A 26277-nucleotide genomic window follows, 5' to 3' on the forward strand; every position below is an offset into this window, starting at 1 on the left:
AATTATTATAAATTTCTTTAATTGTCCCCATTAGAGTATTATCAGATTGAAGAACATTTTTTAAACCTATGTAAATGGGAAGATAGTGAGAGAGTTGAATAAGTCTACCCACTCATTAACTCTGTTGCTTCTTTAAATGGTTATAGTACCGTAACAATAGCTTCCACAAACTTCCATTCTTCGTTATTTAAATTTTCCAGCATATTATGTTCGTATAATGCAATGCTCAAAGATTTTCGCAATAATGCTAATCTATGTAACATGTCGTATGTTGAATTCCACCGCGTGTTTACGTCTTGTATCAATTGTAGAATAACTTGATCGGATTTATGAATTTTTTGTATTTCTAAAAATTTCTCTCTTCTAGACGCGGATCGCGAAAAGAACCCAACTATGTTTTTACATTTATCTCGTAACGCCGAATATTCTTTAAATTTTTTTCATCGCATCCTTCATTACTAATTGTAAAACGTAAGTGAAGCAGGGAATTCGTTTCCATTTTTCATATATCTCAATCGCTTTTACAATATTGCAACTATTATCCGTAACAAAGAAAACAGGTTTCGAACTAATTTCATTGTCTAATTTCTACTCACTTAAACGCGGTAAGTGCAAATTTTCCTTCCTTCAATTTGTTTAATAAGTAAAGTGAAACATTCAACCGGTTATTTATTATTGCATTTCTTAATATCAAACAATTTTCTATTTTGTGTAAAAAGTGGATTGCTTCCACTAGAAATATAAAAATTAACATATTAATTAAGCGAATGCAGTCACTGTGAAGCAATATCCATAATTTGATAACTCGAGTTTATAAAGAGGAGAGAGAGGGACTAACGTTCGACATTTATTATAAATATATATAATTTGATAAAAAATTTGTCGTGCCTGAGCATGTATATTCAATCTAACATTAGAATCTGACAGGATCTCTAATATATACATACAGCTGCTTTGTCATAAATCCGCGGCTGCAGATCCGATATTCCCGGTTTCGATGATTGGTGATCGCTCAGCAAGCGAATTTCATTTGCGCTAATCTGATATGATAGGATTCTAGAAAAAGAGTGGCAAACTAGTAATTTGAATAGAGCTGTAGTGACGGCCTTCAATCAGGATGGAGGCATGTCAACCGTTTTTATTTCAACCTCTTCAATGGAATTCTGATGACTACCTTCAATCAGTAAAAACTCAATTTGCCACTCTCTTAAAGCAGTAATACGTTATAATAAATAAAATACGTAGAAAAAACAATTATATCCTATATATGCGTAAAAGAATTATACTGTTGTGACAAATATTATTCATTTTTTATCTATATATATTTTTTAAGATATTAGTCACAATATGAAATATTATACATATAAATATTCCTTTACACTTCGTAAACCGCTTTGGTTGCGTTTGGTTTAGCGCTTTAAAGCGTGCAAAAGTACGTAAACGTACAACAACGTAAACAAATAGAACTCAGCCTTTATCTAAACGTACTTTCGGTTTCAATCCAGACATGGCGAAGCCAATCAAAAATCAGACACACATTGGCCATACTTTTATTATAGGTACTGTAACGTCAGGGAAAAATCGAACTACGCATGTGTACGGCAAAAACTGCCTATTGTTCTAATGTCATGTGTACAATGCTGTGTGCAATACGCTGTGTACAATGTCCTGTGTGCAATACGCTGTGTGCATTATTGTCCTGTATGCAATATTACTCTGTGTGCAATAATATCTTGTATGCAATATCTTGTGTGCAATACGCTGTGTGCAATAATGTTCTGTGTGCAATATTACCCTGTGTGCAATGTGCTATGTGCAATAATGTCCTGTGTGTAATAGACTGTGTGCAATAATGTCTTGTGTGCAATATGCTGTGTGCAATATCTTGTATGCAATACGCTGTGTGCAATAATGTTCTGTGTGCAATATTACCCTGTGTGCAATGTGCTATGTGCAATAATGTCTTGTATGTAATAGGCTGTGTGCAATATGCTGTGTATAATATTGCTGTGTGCAAACGAAGCTGTAGGCAATCATTTTGTAGACAAAATGGAGCCCTCCCCTGCTGCATGCTCAAACTCTTGACTTTTTAAGCTATGTACTATCTTTCCGATCGTTTTAAAAATTAAAGATGTTATACTAGATAAGTTGAAGATCATTTTAATAAAAAATGATAGTAATATGTCAAGTACATCCTATATTTAAAAAAATATATTAAAACTTTGGGAATTCTTTCAACCGATTTTTTTCGAAAAAATTTTTATAATTTTTTTTAAACATCGCACCATTGAATCCTATAACATTTTTTTTTGTCGAAATCGATTCATCCATTAAAGAGGAAATTCGTTTCATCGATTTTCAATTTTATCTCTATAATTCCAACAAGAATTTTTTTCAGATATAATATTTTGCGAAATTCATTCTTGTATTACTGCTAATTTATAGTAAAAACTTCGACCAGATAAATGTGGGAGCAGCATACACATACTTATCTTACTAAGTCCTTTAATAAGATATAAGATGCGGGTAAATAATTTGTACTATTATAATAATTATTATAAAAAAATATGGGTTATTTTTTCGAATTACTGCAGATAATGTGTTTCTCTATTTATTTATTTTAATTTTTATAATAATAATAAATAATAGTATTAAAAAGTTTAGGTTTAGGTAAAAGTTTAGGTAAATGTTTACATTTTCATTCATATTCATAACCATCATCACAAAATTCACTCTCAAATGTTGCACGAGATTCGAGCATCTGTCCAAGTGACATTTCCGTAGCATCAGATTCTTCTTCATCAAGGTAATCATCATTATCATATACTGTAACAAAAATAAAAAGCTTAATAAAAGCTATGCTTAATATTTAATTCTGTTATAATTCAAGATAAAATAGTAAAGATTATAAAGAAAGGGTTACGCAACCCTTATTACGCAAAAGGGTTACCTATTTCGGATGTGTCCACTATAGGTGTATCCGTTTCCATTGAACTGATTTCTTTTTTTGTAACTTCATCTTCTTTTCTGTGTGCATTATCTAATGTTTTATCCAATGGTGTTTTTGGGGTATTTGGTTTAATAGAATATTTTTTTGTTAATAAAACCTCTGCAGACTTCAGTGTAGAGTTAACTGTTATCCTATTGTATACAAAATAATTATTATATACTACCTATTGCTTATTAATTTCAATATATCTCCATATTTGATAATTTCACTGTAAAGGAATGTGATACATTAATTGTTTTGTACAGAAATATATCTACCTGTTGTTATAAACATTATCAGCATTCCATAATATATTATATTTAAATATTGGGTCATCTAAAAAGTATCCGCGGTACTTTGTCACTAGATATATGACCATCAACACACATCTAGTGACAAAAAACCGGATACTTTTTAGATGACCTAATATATATATATTTTTTTTAATTGGCCTCTCAGCTCAAAAGCCTTCCATTTCATGCCAAAAGAATATCCCTAAATTTTTATTAAAAAATATTAAGATTTAGAGGTCGCTAGTGAGCGATTTTTAAATCAAAGTTTCGATTTTCTTTGATGCAAAAATGGCTTAATCCGGATTTTAAATGTGGTACTGCACTAGCGGCCTCTAAATTTTAATATTTTTTCAATAATAATTTAGGTGTTTTTTTGGCATGAAATGGAAGCTTTTGAGCTGAAAGGCCGATTAAAAAAAAATGTTTTTTTCTTGTCAGTCTAATATATATATATATTGTATATATATAGCCCGATATTATTCCGAACCGATTTGTCAATTATACATCACAATGAAAGAACTTCATGGTATTGTTTGCCTTGTATTATGATACTGTGAAAATTTATGAAAACATATAAAATGCTTTCGTATAAACATATAAATGATAACTCCTTCCAGGAAGGAGTTATCAATCGAAAAGCGATCGATCTGCTATAATCATAATAGGTGGACTCATTTTTGTGCTAAACACACGTACCATTATTGTCCTTTACAGAGAAAAAAAGGAAAAAAAATTGGAATAAATTCATTAGAAATGTTTAAAGATTCAATCTATGAAAAATACTATTTGAAATAAGTAAATACGATTTGCTTTTTTTATAATTACTATGCAAAATACTTATTTTAAATAGTATCTCTATATAGGCATTCTTTAAATAAACATTTCTATTATAAATCCCTTTCAATTTTTTCCCTGTATCGAAAATGTGTATATTTACTATTTTGTGATTATTTATGTGATTAATTATGTGACTTATTTATTGAAATTAATAAGGGTTAATGTATTAATCAATTAATTAATAATAAAAATCATAGTGTTAGTATATCTGTTACGGGCAAAGTTTGCATAGTGGGCAGTATCGGCATTACCCAAGCTGCCTGCTATAAATACAATGTCAGCATTGCCCGGATACTTGCGGACTTTGCCCGTAATATATCGATTTGGTTGTAATCGTAAAATAATCTGCACTAACGGTTTTTTAAAACTTATTGTGTCCAATTCCGATGTGTTTGTGACAGGTAAGTCTTCATTGCTTTGTTGATTATTTAAATTTTTCAAAACTTCGTAATTGATTTTGGAAGATATCTTTTTTTCTTGCAACATTTTTTCAATTGCTTCGCCTAAAGGAAAAAAAACAGCTTGATAATAATGAATAAGTTAATTAAATGAAAAATAGAAAATAGAAAATTTACCTGCAGTATTCGCAGGCGTTTTATATTTTTTGGTCGTTCTTCTTCTTTTCTTTTCAGGTTTACCTTCTTCTTTTTCTTTCAAACGTTTTTCTTCCTTTTCTTTTTGTTGAACAAGATAATCAGCGTTTACTTTATTCCAAAGAGCAGATTTAGACTGCGATTCTTTTTCCGAAAGAATGTAACTGTCCAATTCCTCATCATCGATATCATTCGTGTAGATTTCTTCAGAAGACTAAAAACAAAATCTTAATTATTTCAAATATTTAAGAGTACATCCACATAAATTTGCATAGCCGCATGAACGTATGTACAAAGAAAATTAATCGTATTTCTCCTATAAAGATACACATAAAATGTGATTGGATAATTTCTTTATGCATATGTTTATGCGGCTATACAAGTTTGTATGGAACCTTAAATGTAATATAATATTGCATACTCCTCTATGATCCCATAAATAATAATAATAAAGACAAAAATATAATATTTAATATATTCAAAAATTCAGAAAATGAGTCTACAAATCTATAGATTTTTAGATAAGTATACCCATACAGCACCGATTATTGTGGAAAATTTCCAGAACTGTTTCACCCTTTCACATTTCATGTGCAACAATTCTGAAAAGCTTCTGCAGTATGTCATATGAAATATTTTAATAGAAGTGTTTCTAAAATCTATCATATGTAATAAATTCAAAAACATATTTAAATAGAACAAACAATCATCACGATGTTAAAATCCAAAATGTTTGCTAAATCATTTTTTTGATCAATTACGATTCAATTTAATAATTTCATTTCATTTTGATGTTATTGTGATTTGTTCTACTTTAAGGACATATTAGAATAACACATTTTTGCAATTTATTTGTTTTATTATTTTTATTATTAAAAATGAAAATTTTAAAAATTATTAAAAAATTTATATTTTTCTTTTATAAATACTTTAAATATTTAAAATAATTTATGCAAAGTTTCATTACGATTTATTGATTTATTACAAAGATATATATAGAACAAATAAATATTTTATTTATTTATTAGACAACTAATTCATGCATCGTAACTTAATTCTACGCAAATAATCTTGAATACATATTATACTTAAAAAATTAAAATTTTTATCATTTTATAATATATTTCCATATATTTTTATTGAAACACAGATTAATAAAATACTATTATTTATTAAAATAACTTATAATCTAGATAGTAAACTGTCACCAAATTTGTCATATTGTTTTTAACGTGATTTAGAATAATTTGTAATTTTTTAATAATTTTGTTTGTCATTTCAAAAATGTATATAAAACATTAATTGCGAAAAAATTTGTATATAAATAATGATTGTGTGAAAACTGCAGGTGTGATTTTTTAATAGCAATTATGTATATATGCTTATACATATAATATAATATGATTAATTAATCAAAATAGTTGGCGATATAATATTATTTTTCAGAAATACTTTAAGTTTATTTCAATAAGAATCTCTATTTTAGACCACATATGTGAGAAACACAATCAATACTAGAAAAATGCTTATTATAATCAAAACTGGATCTTCATTGCTTTAAATAATTCAATCTTGTACTAATATACATTATATATGTACTTGCATATATACCATATTGTAGTCTTTTTAGCAGGGTTAGGTAGTGTTAAGTTAAAAGGATAAAAGTTAAGTTAAAAAGTTAATTAATTTTAATTTAACTTAGTTACAATTTAGACTCTTAACTTCTTAACTTTAATTATATTTTATCCGTAACTATTAATTTTTTATTTAATTTTTGTTAAGTTAAGTCTCAGACATAATACGGTAATAGCGATAGCTTAAAAGGTGAAAATTGTAAAAGTGAGCAAATTTACTAGATGTTGACCAATGAAATTATAAATATTCTAGTGAATTTAGTCACTTTTGTAATTTTCATCTCATTTCAAATTACACAATCGGCTTCCAGATTTTAATCTGTCAGAAACCGTGTATTTTAATATGTCTAATTTTTGATAAGTTGAAATCTACTATTCTTTATTATTAAAATATACTCGTAACACATCAATATCATCTTTGACTCATGTGGGCTCACGTTGGCCGGCTGTTCAATGTAGAAACTCATTTTCGATAACTTGCGAGACAAGATGTCCAAGATGCCAAAAATTTCGAAATGGCTTTATTACTTATATTTAATGAGTATATATGAACAAAACATGTAAATAGAATATAGAGTATTTTCTAAATGAAGTATATATTTATCATTTCCCGTTATTTATAAGACTGAATCATGAAATAAAAAAATATAAAAAAACAAATTTAACTTTTAACTTTTCGGCGATGTAATATAAACAATATTAAGAATCTCTATTGTATTTTAGACCGTATATATGAGAAACACAATCAATACTAGAAAAATGCCTTTTTCGATCGAAGCTGGATCTTTATTGCTTCAATCGTAATAGACATTTTTCTAGTATTGATTATGTTTCTCATATATGCGGTCTAAAATAGACATTCTCAATATTATTTATATTATGTCGCCTGAAAGAAAGAAAGTTTCCTTATTGTACCGATTATTGCAAAGAATATTACTAAGGCTTCGGTCTAATGGCTTAGAATGTTCGTACGAAATATAGACAATAAGAGATCCGGGTTCAAGTCCCGGAGGTAATATTTTTCGCAATAATTTGTTAACAGTTTCAACATATTAACATCTTTATAATATAATGCTTGATGGTAGCATCAAATTTTTTAATTGTTTGTCAATTTAATTCGCGATTACTAGAGTAGTTTTAATTGCGTAGTCCGGAAAAATAATTCGGCGCGCAGTTCTAAAAAGATTACAATATGGTATATACGCAAGTACATATATAAGGCGTATAATTTTGCTTATACCGTTTTTTTCCGAAATTCGAGGCTTTATTGTAAAAAAACTGGTTATACATTTATGATTCAAAGTATTGTCCATCGCTGGCCACTACTTTCTCCCATCTTTCGGGCAGCATACGAATCCCGCGTCGAAAAAATTGGTCATCTTTTGAGGCGATCCACGAATCGATCCAATTTTTTACTTCTTCATAAGACCGGAAGTGCTGGTCAGCCAGGTCGTGTGCCATTGATCGAAACAAGTGATAGTCAGAGGGAGCAACGTCTGGAGAATACGGCGGGTGGGGCTTCCCATTTCAACGTTTCCAAGTATTGTCTTGACCACTTTCGCAACATGGGGTCGAGCATTGTCATGCTGCAAAATCACTTTATCGTGTTTCTCGTTGTATTGCGACCGTTTGTCTTTCAATGCTCGGCTCAAACGCATCAATTGCGTTCGATACTGATCGCCTGTGATTGTTTCAGTCGGTTTTAACAGCTAATATACTACGCCGAGCTGATCCCATCAAATACAGAGCATGATCCTGGAGCCGTGAATATTCGGTTTGACCGTCGACGTGGAAGCATGGCCGAGAACTCCATGATTTTCTGCGCTTGAGATTATCGTAATGAACCCATTTTTCGTCCCCAGTCACAATGCAATGCAGAAATCCCTTCCGTCTTTGCCTTTCAAGCAGCTGTTCACAAGCAAACAAACGCCGTTCAACATCTCTCGGCTTCAACTCGTACGGCACCCAATTTTCTTGCTTCTGAATCATTCCCATGGCTTTGAGACGTTTTGGCTGGTTGAGTCACTCCTAATGATCGTGCCAATTCTTTTTGATTTTGACAAGAGTCTTGATCAAGTAATGCCTTCAATTCTGCATCTTCGAAAACCTTCTCTCTTCCACCGCTATGCTGGTCTTCGACCACCGAAAAAAAAAATCACCGTTCTTGAAGCGTTGAAACCACTTACGATACGTTTTTTCACTAATAGCGACCTCACCATAAGTATTTGAGAGCATTCGATGAGCCTCAGCCACAGATTTCTTCATATTGAAGCAGAAAATTAAAACCTCCCGCAAATGACGAGAATTTGGCTCGTAATAAATTGACATTTTCAATCGAGAATAACTTTATGATGTAGACACAAATCGATTAATGTTTCTATGGGTTATGTTGACAGATGCCCAAGTTTATTGTGTGACGTCTGTGATCTATTTATTTCGATCACCACTTATCGCTAAAGCCATCTATACGAAAAAGGTATAAGCAAAGTTATACACCTAATAAGAGTGGCACCACTAATAATTTATGGCCCCATTCGTCTTGAGCAAGTAGAGCGGACTAAACTGAGTTGAAAAATCCTCTACCATTTTGCAATGCTCGCAATAATTATCGAGATATTAATGTTTGAAAATAACCAAATACGTGTGTCCGTTCGACCTACTATTGTCAAAGGTACGGCCCATCAAGCGGACGGCGCATGGGCCGTGAGGAGTGGGGATAGCCTAGCAGGCGCGGCACGCCGTCCGAGCTTAGAGACTCACGGCGGTGAGCGCGGCGCTGGCCCACTCTCCACGCGCCAAGCTATCGATGGCGGATATTCAGCGCTTTAAAAATAATATCTCGATTGTGAAAATTGGGAAATAATCAAGAACTGTTCGAAAAAACTCTGTTTAGCTCGTTCTGAAGCGCACATGTACATACAGAAAAATGTTTTATATTATATATATATATATTATATATATATACACACACATAAATATTACTTGTTTCAAGTAAATAATAAGAGTATTTTAAAATTATTTTATCAAGAAAATATTCTTTGTAATGATATAATCGTTACTCAAAAGAAGAAGAATAAAAATTGCGTTCTCTCTTAGCACTAGAATGATATTTTCCTGCATTTTTCTACACTACCGCTCATGAAAGTTCGGACATCCGCATAAATTTCATCAAGTCGGCTTCACCATGCAAAATAGAAATGATGTAAATATTACTTCCACCGTGCGGCAAAAGTTGGATTGAGTTTAACTTTTGTCGTGCGATAGAAATTATATATCTATTACTTCCAAGATGCTGAATTGATTGGCTATCGCGACAACTTCCGTTGCCCCAATCAGAAATGATAATGGAATCGACATCGTTCGACTTGGGCGACATTATTCTGATTGGGAAGCGTTGCCGCGTTCTGTGTGCAGGAGCCATAAGCATACATGATATTTCACTTCGTGTCCAATTGAGCGTGTCCAATCAAGCAATATACAATCGAACTGTGTCCAATTAGGTGCCCTATTTCCGTCCGCCATATAGAATCAGACATTTTTAATTTTCAAATTCTAAGTTTGGATTCGGAATCCACGATTACGGATTTGTAAACTATTAGGTGTACAACTTTGCTTCCGCCGTTTTTTTCCGAAATTCGAGGCTTTATTGTAAAAAACTGATTATACATTTATGATTCAAAGTATTGTCCATCGCTGGCCATTACTTTCTCCCATCTTTCGAGCAGCGTTCGAATCCTGCGTCGAAAAAACTAGTCATCTTTTGAGGCGATCCACTTTTTTACTTCTTCATAAGACCAGAAGTGTTGGTCAGCCAGGCCATGGCCATGTGCCATTAATCGAAACAAGTGATAGTCAGAGGGAGCAACGTCTGGAGAATACGGCAGGTGGGGCAGGACTTTCCATTTCAACATTTGCAAATATGTCTTGATTACTTTCGCAACATGGGGTCGAGCATTGTCATGCTGCAAAATCACTTTATCGTGTCTCTCGTTATATTGCGGCCGTTTGTCTTTCAATGCTCGGTTCAAACGCATCAATTGCGTTCGATATAATCGCAATGACTGATCGCCTGTGATTGTTTCAGGTTTTAACAGCTCATAATACACTACGCCGAGCTGGTCCCACTAAATACAGAGCATAACCTTGGAACCATGAATATTCGGTTTGGTCGACGTGGAAGCATGGCCGGGAACTCCCCATGATTTTCTGCGCTTGGGGTTATCGTAATGAACCCATTTTTCGTCCCCAGTCACAATGCGATGCAGAAATCCCTTCCGTCTTTGCCTTTTAAGCAGCTGTTCATAAGCAAACAAACACCGTTCAACATCTCTCGGCTTCAACTCGTACGGCACCCAATTTCCTTGCTTCTGAATCATTCCAATGACTTTGAGGCGTTTTGAAATGGCTTGTTGAGTCACTCTCAATGATTCTTCTTGATTTTGACACGAGTCTTGATCAAGTAATGTCTTCAATTCTGCATCTTCGAAAATCTTCTCTTTTCCACCGCTATGTCGATCTTCGACGTCAAAATCATCGTTCTTGAAGCGTTGAAATTACTCACGACACTAATTCTTTCACTAATAGCGACTTCATCATAAGTATTTGAGAGCATTCGATGAGCCTCAGCCACAGATTTCTTCAGATTGAAGCAGAAAATTAAAACCTTCCGCAAATGACAAGAATTTGGCTCGTAAACTGATTTTCAATCGAGAATAACTTTATGATGCAGACACAAATCGACTATGTTTCTATGGGATTATGTTGACAGATGCCCAAGTTTATTGTGTGACGTCTATGATCTATTTATTTCGACCACCACTTATCACTAAAGTCATCTATAGGAAAACGGCGGAAGCAAAGTTGTACATTTAATACGCTACATTTCACCGAAATCTTTTTCCATTTTAGCATATTGATTTAGCCATTTTGAATTTTCAAATTTGGGATTCGGATTCGAAATGAACGACTCCAAAATCCCTTCAACGCTTTCGTTAAAATCGAAAGACTTTTAATATTTTTATAACATCTGCCATATTGGTTCAGTGAGTTTTCAAATTTTGAACTCGGATTCTGACTGAAAAATTGGATTTGGAATTCAGAAGTCTAACAATCTTTTAACGCTACATTTCGCCAAAATTGGAGAATTTTTAGCATTTTTGTCCGCCATATTGGTTCAGTCATTTTGAATTTTCTAATTTTTGTTCAAATTCGAAACCAGCGATCATAAAAATCCTTTAACCATGAAGGATAGAGAACAGGAGACCGAACTTATATGGATGAGGCCGTCAAAAAGCGTGATCAAAAATGATCATCTGAATTAGTTCGATTTAGATATCGTTTCCGTTCCACGACACCGTCCTCGCAGTAGATCATAGTTTTAGGTTGAAACTGGTAAATTTAGAATTTCGACTCTTGACTTATGTGGCCAAAAATAAAAAAAAGAAAATTTCAATTCATGGCATCATCAAATTAATGGAGAGGCCACAATTCATAATTATAAATTATAATGACGCGTGTATGTTCGTTTCTCGATTGTAAATCGGGAAGTGTAAGTGATAAAAGAAATAATGAATTACATAGTTGAAAGAATAAAACAATGTTTAAAGTCCCACGAAGGATTTGTAATGAAAGGGTTTGAAATGACAATTTATGTCTTACTGTTACTGTTAAACAATAACGTTTGTGTGTTCGGTTGTGTATATGCAAGTGTATATAAGAGAAGTTTTGTGATTCGAATGTCGCCTACTGAGTAGGCGATAATATCAATTCAGAAATCTGAGATTTGTTTTCTGTTCCTGCACTGGTTGCACTAGTTCAAAAAGTGCACACTAAAACGTTTTCTGTTCCCAAAATGGCGTCAGCGACGGTGTTTTTTGTTCCAGTGTAACAGAACTTAGTAAAAATTCAAGTCATTGTACTGGCAGCACTAAGTCTGGAGTCAGTGCAAGCACTGACTGTGTACACTAGTGTACACTAGTTCAGCCACAAAAAACAGACCTTGTACAAATAGTGTAAGAATTGATAATTATTTAGAAGACACCCTTTACCTTCAATTTCAGTGAAATTATGTTCATTTGGTGCGTTTTTACATGAAACGAAAGAATTTGACAAAAAATATTATGCCTAGTTCCGCGAATCGAGATATTAAGTGTTGAAGTTGACGACTATTGAAGTTAGGAAATCAGCTGCGAAATATCGCGATGAAAGCATGTGCTGCGATCACATTTTTATGCTTCATAATTACATGTGCAAAGGTTTTTTATTAACTTGTTTTTACAGCGATATATTAATATTTGTTTATTAATATTCAAATCGTCTTCCTTTTATCGTTTAGAGATTTACAACTTTTCGCACATAGCAAGAACAGATTAGGCTTTCGTTTTGAATAAAAATGCATCGAATGAGCCTAATTTCATTAAAATCGGAGGTGAAGTAACGATTCTAAATAAATATAGACTAAAATACGTGTACATAGCGCTGCATTAAGTCAGTATGACAGATTTCCTAATCACAATGTCGTCAATTTTAACGCTTAATATCTCGGTTTGCAATATAATATCTATGACATTTTACTGCCAGATTCTTTCCTTTCATGCAAAAATGTGACAAATGAGCATAATTTTATTAAAATTGAAGGTGAGGGGCACCTTTTAAATAATTATCCGAGAATTTATGAGTAATAATAAAATGATGTATAAAGTGATATATTATATATATATATATATATATATATATATATATATATATAATCCTCGTACAAGTACAGAAAACAAACCTGTGATTTTGACCATATTTTTCAAAGCCTAGTGATTCGGTTTCTTATTCTCTATCCTCCATGCCTTTAACGTTACACTTCGCTAAAATTGGAAGACTTAGGATCTGAGCACAAGAATTGTCGTAACACTTACTTAGAGACTTAAGTTGTAGACGTACGTAACAAGTACAAGCTTTGACGTATGACGTATGATTTATTACTGTGGATCTGAGCACAAAAATTGTTATAACACTTACTTAGGGCTGCTGCATATAAAATTTCATAACAATATGCGTAAGGTGTAAACTTAAGCCAATGAATCAATCAGGATATTACTTTAGATTACGTAATCTAACGGAAATGGAAATAACAGTAAACTTATCCTTAATCTCATAAAAAGGTGAATTTCAACGGTTGAAACTCATCTTATGAACAAGTTTACTGCTCTTAAATTGTAGATGTAAGTAATGCACAAGCATTCACGTATGACGTACAACTTATTGCCGTATCTCCAAGAGACAGCAATAAATCGTATGTCATACGCCAAAGCTTGCGTTACTTACGTTTACAACTTAAATCTCTAAGTAAGTGTTACGACAATTCTTGTGCTCAGACTCTTATCATTTCCATAACGGTTCCGTTTGCCATATTGGTACAGCTATTTTTTATTTTCAAAATTCGGATTCGAAATCAGCAACCCCAAAAATCCTTTAATATTATATCTTATTGGAACCAAAGAACTCTATCATATAGCCTGAACGAAAAGAGGTTTCAGTTGCGGGATTCTTTTGTCTACAATTGTTGCTATCGTTAATTAGCGATAGCCAATGAGTGCCGCACTTTCTCAGGATGTCCTGCCATTGGCTGTCGCTAGTTAACAATAGCGACAATAATCAACAAGACGTTTAGAAAATTTCGCTACAGAGCCCCAATTTTGTAACTTGTTAAGACAGTAACGGCATCGTTGCGCAGCTTTTTACCATAAAATATCTGCGGAATGATGTCATTACTAGAGAGTTTTTGCAATATCGTTTATCCACCAGATATGGTGAACGCTAAGATCACGTTATCTTCTTTTTAATAACTAATTAAGAAAAGGATAACGTGACTTTAATGTTTATCATATCTGGATTGTGGTGGAAGGTGTGTGCAATTGAACAGTATCTCTTTCTTCAGTACAATTTCATGATGCGAAACAGGCCGGTATTCATAATCGATTCTTATATTTAAGACTGTCTTAAGTACAATCTTAAGATGTAAGTCAATCCGAGGATTGTATTAGCATCTTAAGACATTATTTTAAGATAGTTTTAAAATAAGGATGAACTATGAATACCGTCCCATGTTTAGCATTTCACAGTTGATAGCTTCCGTGTTATAGCTGGGCAGATAACACGGCAATTTTAAGATAGGATTATAACTTCATACTTTGATATCAAAATTTTTATACAAATGACATATATCACTTAAATTTTTTAAATTTGATATTATGGTTTTTTGTTCGAGCAATACCCATATCTATTTGATCTTTCGTATATATGTCATTTAAATTCTTTTTACTGTGCAATGGTTATTCGTTCAACTGTCAGGCCAGCATTTCCATAAGAATACTTATAAAAGAGATATGTTTTATTTGTATGTTATTTAATCTATACTAGTTCCTATTTTATTTTAAGCTATACTAATCTAATTTATATACGGTGCTTTCTAGCAGACAAAAGATGTCAGTGTAAACAGATAACACAGTACATTATTACGTTTCATATTGGCAAACAAGGTGTAATAATAGTTGCTTTCCATTTACACTGATTTTCAGATAATTCTCAATTGTGACGTCATAATTCAGTTGAACATACATTCCTTTTGCATTCTGACAAGTGAGATTTAACTGAACTTTTGTCTATAATCTGCACAAAATCGAGACCAATCAAAGCAAGCAAATAATGATGTCATTAATCTGAGTATTAAATACTCAGCTCACTTCAGACTCAGTTCCACTTGTGTGCAAATGGAAAGCAACTTATAATTCACGCATGTGTGTGCGTGTGTGCTTAAGTGAGTGAGTGAATGAGTGAGTGAGTGAGTGAGTGAGTGCGAATGTGTGAGTGAGTGCGTGAGTGAGTACGCGCATTCTACATTGTGTCATCTTATCTTTGTTATAAAGCACCCAATACAATAAATCCAAAGCTTATAAAAAAATAAGATATTGGTCTGTATTTTCTTGTAAGTATAAATGGAATATTTATAAATAAACTTTATAAATAAAATTTGTAATTTAACTTTGAAAAAGGAAAATACTTACATTTTCAAAATTATCATCTTTCTCGTTGAGTTCTTTTGAATGATCATGATTTGCTGATATCATAGATGCTATGTCCGGACCTGTATACAATTCATAAAATTAAAAATATGATGACAAAATATAAGTAATACAATTTTTTATATAAATATATGCTCACCTAACCCAGTTATAAGTGTACTATTGTTTTCATTTAAAATCACTTCACGAATTTTCTCATCAGAATCACCAATATTATTCTCAACATATTGTTGGATTATGCTCAAATTACTTTCCCGAATAAATTTATCTGCATCCTCACTCTCTATAGAAGATGCTGTAAATTTATTTATACTGTAAGACAATTACTAATACAAAATCTATAAATACGATTATATAATTATCTGGGTAAAACTGCAGAAAAGGGAAGCAACTGCTAATGACCTTGACTTTGACATGTTGTCAAGATCATCACCCTGAGTGACTTTTAACAGATTTTAGTCGTCGCTCGTCAATCATTAAAAAGTTATTAACAAAAAAAGTTTGGAAAAATAACATTTTATTTTCGCTATAATATTATTATTAAAAACTATTCTTATACCCATCCTTGCTTATGTAATAACTTTTCACGCCCAGCGACTCTCACCCCCATCTCTTTCCCTGCTTAGGGATGCGCGGCTTCAACACGAAGTGACTCTCACCCCACCTGCTCCCTTGCTTTAAGGGCACACGACTTCCACATCAAGCGATTTCCTCCACCTCACTTCCCGCCCTAAGAGGCACATCTTTTTATATAGTAGAAGAGAGACATAATTTTTCAAACTTTTTTTGTTAATAATTTTTTAATGAATGATGACGGCTAAAATCTGTTTGAGATCACTCAATCGTAACCTTAACAACATATGTTAACGTCAAGGTCATCAGCGGATGCTCCTCTTTTCTGCAGTTTTACTAAATATTTTATGATTAGCATCTCTTAAAATCATATTAAATTAACTTCATATTTACTACTATAATATTTCTATATTCTTATAGTAAAATGATGAGAGAAATTACACAATTGATACACAATTGAATTACAATTCTATTCTTTATACAGTGTTAAAAAACCATTCAGCATATATTATATTATATTTATATGATAGATAGTATACCATACTGATTGTGAGTAAAAAAAAAACCTTAATGAACATAGATTGAAAGGTCAACTGTTTCTGAGATGTAAACATTTTTTTATGTTAGCATCATGAATGCGTTCAGCAGAAAAAGTAATTTTATAACTATTGTAAGCTTCTTGAATATGATTGATTTATACATTTAGATACAGTGAGGAACTAAGGACAAGAACAATTATATTAAAGAATTTTACAACAGTTGCAAAGTTGCTTCTTCTACTGGATGCAGCCAATGACTTACTGGCCAATGGTTTCTATGTATTGCATGCGATGTTTGCCTCAGTATTTATAAATTGCGTTCTGTTATGTGCTCATTCAATTTCCATACATACTTCATATGCCAAGCATGTATGGAAATGGAAGGAGGAACATGTGAAATACCTTCTATAAATATAGTAAGTAAGAATATTAAAGTCTATAACGGTCAAAGCTGTATCTTTAATGCTTTAAATAATTCAATGTGAATTATATATACATATATATATATATTAGGTGTTGGAATTAATTCGTAGCGTTTTTTAATGAAAGAATGTTATTTATTTCACATGAGCATTAAAAAATACATTAATGAAAGTACTTCCCATCACTTGTAAAACGCTACAAATTAATTCCAACACCTAATATATATATATATATATATATATATATATATATATATTAGGTTGGTGCATATGAAATGTCGGATTTTCTTTACATATGACGTTTGTCTCCCTGTTTCGTTATGTTTTTGTTTTTGGCATAACCTCATTTATAGTCGTATTGTCCATTGCCAGAGTTACATTTCAACAAAGAAGATTTTCTCAAAAGTATTCCATTTTGTTATTTGTTTTGAATTTCGTAAGGATATGAATTCAACCGATATTCATGTAATTTTTTTATATGAGTATAAACTTGGTAATAATGCTGCAATATAAACCAGGCATTTGGGGAGAATACTGTTAACGATCGAAAAGTGCAGCGTTGGTTTGAAAAATTTCGGTCTGGTGATTTTTCCCTACAAAATGAACCGCGTGGAAGATCCAAAACGTCTGTAAAAAATGATGCTCTGAAAGCTTGGTGGAAACGAATCCAACTATATCTACAAGAGAACTTGCTACCAGAATGAAAGTTGATCATACAACGATATTGCGATACCTTCTGAAATTGGCAAGGTGAAAAAAATGGATAAATGGGTACCGCACGAACTAACCGAGCGAAATAAGCTGGATCGATTGAACGTATGCTCATCATTACTAACCCGATTTCATCGAGAGCCATTTTTCGATCGGATTATTACTTGTGAAAAATGAGTTCTTTACGACAATAGGAAAAGATGTGCTCGGTGGCTTGATAGGAATGAGGCTTGTGCTTATACTCCAACGCTTCGCTTCATCCACGGAAAATTTTAATAACAGTTTGGTGGAATGTGAACTGGAGTAATTCATTACTCATTCCTTCGAACTGGAGAGACAATTACAACCAAAAAGTACTGCCAGTACATTGATGAAATGCATGAAAAATTGAAAATTATACGTTCATCACTTGTTAATCGGCATGGCCCAATACTTCTCCAACGCTCGGCCGCATACGTCGTACAAAACAATTGCGAAATTAAATGAATTAAAATATGAAATTTTGCAGCACCCAGCTTATTCACCGGATCTTTCGCCAACCGACTTTCATTTTTTAAAACATTTAGAACAGTTTTTACAGGCTAAACAGTATGAAAATGAAGACAAAAAATGAAGACTAAAAAATTCCATATCAGAGTTTATTGATTCTAAAGATCAGAATTTCTTTAAGACAGGCATTTATGCATTAAAATCTCGTTGAGAAAAGTGTATTGAAACAAATGGAGCATATTTTGATTAAATAAACAGTTTTTGAAAAAAGATATGCAGTTTTATATATTCACTTAAAAATCCGACATTTCATATGCACCAACCTAATATATACTATATATATACATATATATCATATTTATAGTTATTTGAATTGTGTGTCGGATTGGTTTTCTGAACTTATAAACGCAATTAAATTATTAGTTTAATTGCATTTGCTTCGGTAGTCTAAAGGCTTAGGACACTCGTACGAAATACAAGAGATCCGGATTCGCCTCTCGGCCGAAGTAATATTTCTTGCAATAAATTTAGTTACCGTTTTTCAACACTTTATCATCTTTCTAATATGATATCAGGATTGAACATCATTATTAAAATTTACTTGTCAATTTAATTTAATTTGTGATATTATTACAATAGTTTAATTGTGTTTATAAGTCTGGAAAATCAATTCGGCGTGCAATTCGAATGACTACAAATATGGTATATATACGTGTATATATACATATATAGTGTATATATATATATATATATATATATATATATATATAGTTTAATTAAATTATTTAAAGCATTAAAGATCCAGCTTTGATCGTTATAAGCTTTAACAGTCTTACTTATTAATGATTTATTAGTATAGCAAATAAGCCATTCATGCTAACATACGAAAATGTTTATATGTCAGAAAAGGTTGAGCTTTCGATCTATGTTTACTTAATATGGTGTGTACTATCTACCATATAAATGCTAAATGCTAAATTTTTTTAACACCCTGTACATAAATTAAGAAATTATAAGGCAATTGTATCTGTTATGTCCTTTACATTAATGAATCCCTCTCATTATTCCATAAATGTAGAAATACAAAAATATTTTATCTCGTATCACTCGATTTTATAGTATAAACTAAATCTATTGTTAATAGAGAATGTATGTTATAAAAACACAATTACCATCCTTTCGTTTTTTTACTTTTCCTACTCTATAATCTTCTAATTGTTTATCAATTTCTGCTTGCAGCTCACTTATTTCCATATCTATATTTTCTAACTAAAAAAATCAGAAATTTTATTAGAATATAAAAGTATTATATAAAACAGGCTTATCAGATAGTGACTCGCGAGCCTGCTGCGCCGCCAAGCGCTTTCCTCTCCAACTCCACTGGCCTTCAGGGACTGTCAGTTATCGCGATATAGGCTCTACTCTTCATAGTAAACTATTGGAAACTTCTACGTCATGTAACAAAGAAGAAAAAAAATTGAAGCTTCTAATAGTTTATTATGGAGAGTAAGATAGGTATCATGACGACAGCCATTTCCTGAACGGCTGGATCGAGTTGGAGGAAGCGGTGCGACTGGCTCGCGAACAATTACCTCGCAGGCCTGACATAAAATAACTCAATTTTAAGCTTTCACAAGCAAAAAATATTACAAATTAAAAAAAATGATATACTTTTTGTAAACGTTCTCTATCCTTTTTACGTGCTGCTTTAAATGCTGGAGGATCCTGTTCTTCTTCTAAATTCACTGTCATAAATTCGTCTAGTGTTAAGGCACTGGATGGTGTATCGCCAAATTCCAGTAACCTATATATAAGAAAAATCCATCATTGAAGCATTTCATCCTTGATACACTTGATAATTAGAATAAAAATAAGATATTATACAAGTATATAGATGTCTGAGAAAAGTGTTACTTCTCGTATGTTACATTACCTTTTACGTAGAGTAGATTCATGTACCTTAACAATTTTTATAATATCAGCAGTTGATCTGCTAAATTCATGTAATCGCGCAGCTATTAATAAAGCTATTGCAGAAAAAATTTAATGTATTTAATGTATTTAATGTATTTAATATATACATTATATATACACACACACTCGCATAATACATTAAAATAATAAAATATTTACCTGCGCCACATAGACCTGATGGCCTACGGCCACTATGAATACTATCCCTTTTCATTCTTTGAACGACTCTTAAAGCTGTCATAGATACGGTGTGAGTTTTATCACCAAACTCAAGTTTATGCGCAAATCTCATGATGTATAAAGAAGGATCTAAATGAGATAAAGAATATAAATTTGTACAATCTATTTCATTCTATATATTGGGCAAAAAACTTATTTGAAGTATTTTATTTTCTCATTTAAATAACATAAGTAATGTGTTCTATTTTATATACATTTTAATTTTAATACGATATTTTAGTTTTAGGGTAAGTTTGCTCCAGTTAGCAGGGGATGCTGAAGTGATAACTTTTTTAATTTCATATTATAAAATTTTTTTAATTTCAAATTAAAAATATCAACAATAGCGATATTTTTAATTCATTTCCCTGATAGTAAAGCCTGTACAGATAGATTTTGAGCAGAGTCTGCTACCAATTTTTGATTGCAGAAAGGCAACAAATTATACATAGAATTTGTATTTTGACATCGTAAATTGCTGTCAGAAATATGACAAAGCCTACTAGACATGCCAGCAGATTGATAGCAGAAACTGAACAAAGGCCTGCATACCCTGACGACAGATTGAGAGCACATTGAGAGCAGAATCTAATTCGAGCAAATTCTGCTTGGTTTCTGTCACCAATCTGCTGGCATAGCCTGTCAGCAGGCTTTGTCGACAAATCTATAGCCAAATGCGGACACAGATGGCTATGGTTTTGTAGTCAAAATCTGATCGAGTTTGCTATCAATTTGGCTCCATCAAATTGCTGACATTTTGCTATCATTCTTATTATATATTATTACTCTGTCAACTTCAACAGAAATTCATAGTTCATACATCTGTGTCTCATTCAAACTCGTACATCTATCCTTATATAACATATTGCAGCCTTCTATTGAAAAACCCGGCACCTACTAGAGACACTTACTTATTTTCGGAAAATTACTAACTAATAAATAAAAAGTGACTCATTTTGTCTGATACTGGCCAACATTATCAGGAGCCGGTTCTTGATTTATTTTTATAGTGTTTGCGATATGGTACTTTTTGAGCATGATGAGCGTCCTTATATTTGCTGAATAATTAATTATAATCTTAAAATTGTTTGATATATATTAGTTCTCCATATTCTATTTTATGATATTTCCTAATTTATTTTCTTTATTTTCTTTTCTTTTCCTTTTTCTTTCACTCTTTTTGGCTTTAATTCCGACATTTAAATTCTCGATGTAAGGGAGCTCACCATGGCAGGATAATTTTTGTTCACAGTTTTTATATTAGGTGTTGGAATTAATTCGTAGCGTTTTTTAATGAAAGAATGTTATTTATTTCACATGAGCATTAAAAAATACATTAATGAAAGTACTTCCCATCACTTGTAAAACGCTACGAATTAATTCCAACACCTAATATATGTTAGTTTATGTTGTCTCTGAGGAAGGCTCAAAAGTGAGCCGAAATATGTAAGCGCGTTTTAATGAATAAAGAAGTTTCACACTTTATATATATATTATTTGCGCTTGACTCCTGCCCGTATCCTTTCCAATTCTTTGTTTATTCTTTTATTATTAATTGAAAATTCTTTTAAAATATGCAGAAAGTATTGATTTATGATATCATGCAATTATGTATTAGACTATTGTCTTTTTTGCTTAAGATGAGATTCAAAAAAATTGAAATTTTTACTTTCTGTGAGATTCGAGAAAATCACAAGCTTTTCTGACAATGAACTTTTGAATGATAGTGTACATTGTACCGATTTACTGTAAAAATAAAAATTTATTAGTGTAATAGAGAGAGGGGGAAGGTTTTAATTCGGGAGCTCCAAGGAGAATGCGGGACGCGGGGGATTCTTCGGAGGTGAGGGTATGACGTCATGCGGAGTGGCAGTAAGATATTACAGATTTTGGGGACTACAGTCACGTACAAGACAACAAAAAACATCACAAAAAGGGAATATTGCCAAAATCAATGAACAAAAAAAAAATGAACAAAAATAATACAAAAAACAAATGATTATAAAATGAAAAGTGTTGCAAAGGGTATTCGCCGGTATATGTTCCAACCGTTTTTTCAAGCCAAGATATGGCCAAGATATGGCGTAATGTAATTTTTCTAGAAACAACATTTATTAATTATTTTAAATAAATACGATCAAGTTTCAATTAATCGAGTGCCAACATCTGACTATCGAAATCGATGATATTGAAACGCAATGTCTCCCTCCCTTGATAAAAATTTTTTCCCGTTTATTCTTTTTTGGGAGAGGACATAACAATCGAATATGTTTTTTACAATATGATTCAAGGTTAATAGAAGTGTAAATGTAAGTGAAACTCGATAGAATTATATTTTCATAAATTTTTATGAGGATAGAGCGTTTTTTCAAGCATACTTTGAAAATGAACGCATAATGCTCTATTCTGAAAAGAGAGGGTTACAGACAAAATAAATTCAGTCTAGAAATGTGTCAGATAGTACGTTGAAATCTATGAGAGCGAACTCATCTTACGTTAGTAAATCGTTATAAACATGGGTCGAGATTTCAGTTAAGCAGAGCGCGATTTGTTGAAGCGATCCCACCAAGTTGTTACCTTGAAGGATCCTTTCACGTGGATAGAAGAGTGCAATGAATTTATTAAACATCTTGAAAAATGCAATCATGTCAAGCGTCGGCTCTCCATTAGATACAGACAATTTCTAATCGCTACAATTGCATGACTCGAGGGTACAAAGACTCAATTAGAAAGATAATTTCTGCATTTTGGTGGTGATTACGCGAGCACTAGCAATAACAGTGATAATAACGAAAAGATCTTTTGTGTGGCGAGAGATCGATACAGCGTTTGAAAATCGAATTTTAACCGGTGCGGTAATTAACGCGGACTATATCGCGACGATTTTTAGAAGACATCAGCAGTGTAATGCTCGAGCGAGTGCAAGACACAATAGAAAGACAACTATATAAAATTGAACACTATATTTAACAGCGAATTGATGATGGATCATAAATGTATTAATAAAAGTATTAATACTAAAAACTATGAACTCTTTCACATATCGAACTTGCGTGAGTGATATGAGAGACACATCGAACCCATGTTGGCATCTCTCGAGGAGTGCGTTCTTTTCAAGAACGTGCGTGGGTAGGCGTTGTTGCGAATCGTGAATCTTACAATAAACATCAATAAGTGTAATCCAATGCGCGTGGGATGTGCTTCGAAGATAATGACAAACCCAGACAGCACACAACGTCCATTGGACATCCAAATCTGGTTTTTATTTAGTCCGAACGTCCATGAATTTAGTACGAATGTTTTAAAAACGTACATTACGCAACGTTCACATTTGGACATTTTAAAAATGTTCATCTCATGCAAAAAATTTTCTAAATCTGCTCGCGACGTGTTGTTTTCGCTGACTTGACAAGTGAAAAATTTTTTTAAGATCGCACGAGGAGTTTCACTTTTGTTAATATGTACGGATGTCTTCTGAACGTCCTATGGACGTTCCTAGGACATCTGTGTTGTGTTGAAAATTTTCAATGAAACAAAAGTCTATACTACATACTGTTTAGGTACATTATGGTACATATCAATATGCCGTACTATTATCGATAGGAGAGAGACTGTGGAGATCTCTAATCGAAGACTAGATATACATGATAATTGGTACTGTGAAAGTACAGCGTATGATTTCCTAACCTGAAAATAGTTGTTATATTGGGTCACCTAAAAAGTATCCGCGGTTTTTTGTCACTAGATGTGTGTTGATAGTTATATATCTAGTGACAAAGTACCGCGGATACTTTTTAGATGACCTAATATTAAAATTAAATATTAGACAGTAACTGACTGGACGTTCAGTTGAACTGCACAAATTTCTGTTAGGTCCATATTGAACAGATGTATCATAATTATACATCCATGATTATCTAAATATTCGTGGATCATCGAAGTACAGCGGTTTCCATATGATTTCAGAAGTCAAGGATAGTGGATGGCGGTATGCAACCGGATGGATGACCGTTTCAAAGCACTATGAAATTAGTTCCTGAATTCAGGGAAAAACGTTTTTTTTTTATCATAATTTTATGATGTGTATTCTGGAATAAGATATTAATCAATAATAATACTCATATAAGAATCATTTTGTTTTGATTGTGGCTTTAATATATTAATTTAGACCAGTTTTAATCCATTGCGATTTAAAATGGATGTTTTTAAGAAATTCAAAATGGTAACACTGGATGACTTTAAAACATTTTTTTAATATCCATGAATCTAATCTGGATGTTTTTAATATGTCCAAAACATCCAATATGTACGTTTTAAATATATTTTTAAAACGTTATTGTGCTATCTAGGAAGAGAACAGTAGTTAATGCGATCGATGGATTATGCATGCTTCATGTGGTCGCCGCTCTGTACCCAGCCGAAAGAAACGCGGATCGCAAATCTTCCTACCCACACTATACGATGGTGCAGGATTTCCAAAATATAGAATTTCTTATAATGTTAAAAAACGTAACGAAATTCGAACGTCTTAACGACGTGTCCATTAATGTATACAGCATCGAAAAATAGAAAACGTGCAGTAACAAAATATATCTCGCACTATGTCATCCTTTCGACATTCAGAATTTGAGTGCAAAGCAGTTGTAATATATACTGAAGGTTGTATTCTTACGCGTGTACGGTGACTATATCAACCGTGCGTGAGACAAGCTTCCGGAACACGTGAAATCGGATCCGGAGATTCGAACCTATCACTGGACGAACACTACAATCAGTCGTGGCAGTGGACGCACATCGATGGTCCGGCACCGAAGATAAAGGACTGTAGCGAATATCGACGTCGCCCGTTCTGAATCGAGCGATAAACGCGCTTCCTTTTGAGTTACATATCCCGGGCTACCAGTTTTGGTGGTTCAGGCACTCGGCTTACGAAGCGATTAGCCAGAGATAACACGGGCATAAATCCGTTGGACGCGGCGTGCCGAGAACACGACATTGCGTATTCTCGATGATCTCATGATAGATACAGGCGGTGGACAAGATGCTCGCCGATAAAGTCACGAGAGATTCGGCTCTGAGCGAGAGAGTCGCCATTGCTACCGTCTGGACAGCAAAGAAAGTCAAGATCAGCATGAAATCGAAGAAGAAGACGACGAGAAAGAAGGTGACGAAAGAGCGGATACTACCGACGGCGAATCGAGACGACGCGTTATCGTTTTTGCCAATGTTGGGCGCGTTTGAGTCCTTGATTGGCGGAGCGGCCAGCGTGGCGAAAGTGATAAACAATAGCAAAACCGCGCGACAGCAAAATCAGCTCGAGGAGCTGCAACATCACGATCGCGCGATGGAACAGGGCCGCGGACTGTATCTCAGCTCCTACAAACGCGAACAGAGTGTAGCAGTAAAGAAGAAAAAAAATCGCCTAAGAGACGATAAAAATGCTCTGGTGCAACTACCAACATGCAATTGGACATGCTCACGAGATGTATACGCGTACTTTAGAGATGTTTTCATGCGTAACGCGTTATCGATAAGCGATATGTGTCGAAACGAAAATGGTATCGTGCATCTGGACAATGCGACGGGGCCAGATACTCATTGAGTAATCTATACGAAAAGGAACGACCACGTAGTGGTATTTTGACAGTTTCGGTAATCTTCGACCGCCCAAGGAACTGGTGCGATATTTCGTGTTACGACGATAGAGTATAATCGCACGTCCTATCATACGTACAATCAAATTACTATCTGCGGATAGATGCGCTCGCGGTTTCTACGAACGGTCGACGCGCGCGAATTTAAAAAGCCCGATGAGGTGCCGCGAAATTTCAGTATTCATCGAACACTTTTTCCGTAATGTCGTTGACACTTACGCTGAACGGGAAGAGTAGTGTTCTCACGACAAACTACTTTCCTGCTATAGAGTTGTG

The 26277-nt window shown here is 33.1% G+C and overlaps 1 protein-coding gene across 1 annotated transcript in view; it reads right to left on the reverse strand.

Moving 5' to 3' along the window:
- Positions 1-2598: 2598 nt before the first annotated feature.
- Positions 2599-26277, reverse strand: part of Brf (Brf RNA polymerase III subunit) — a 61849-nt gene continuing 38170 nt past the window's right edge. Inside the window, exons 6-15 of the mRNA XM_011051002.2 lie at positions 20288-20437; positions 20088-20181; positions 19826-19958; positions 19327-19423; positions 15560-15715; positions 15403-15482; positions 4695-4926; positions 4475-4622; positions 2951-3141; positions 2599-2826 (exon numbers count right to left, since the gene is read on the reverse strand). Of these exons, the coding sequence (XP_011049304.1) occupies positions 2699-2826; positions 2951-3141; positions 4475-4622; positions 4695-4926; positions 15403-15482; positions 15560-15715; positions 19327-19423; positions 19826-19958; positions 20088-20181; positions 20288-20437 (1409 nt within the window). The 3' untranslated portion in view covers positions 2599-2698. The remainder of the gene's footprint in view (positions 2827-2950; positions 3142-4474; positions 4623-4694; positions 4927-15402; positions 15483-15559; positions 15716-19326; positions 19424-19825; positions 19959-20087; positions 20182-20287; positions 20438-26277) is intronic.

The sequence above is a fragment of the Acromyrmex echinatior genome, chromosome 11 (assembly GCF_024713525.1).
Source record: "Acromyrmex echinatior isolate Ae372 chromosome 11, ASM2471352v2, whole genome shotgun sequence".
Taxonomy (NCBI): domain Eukaryota; kingdom Metazoa; phylum Arthropoda; class Insecta; order Hymenoptera; family Formicidae; genus Acromyrmex; species Acromyrmex echinatior.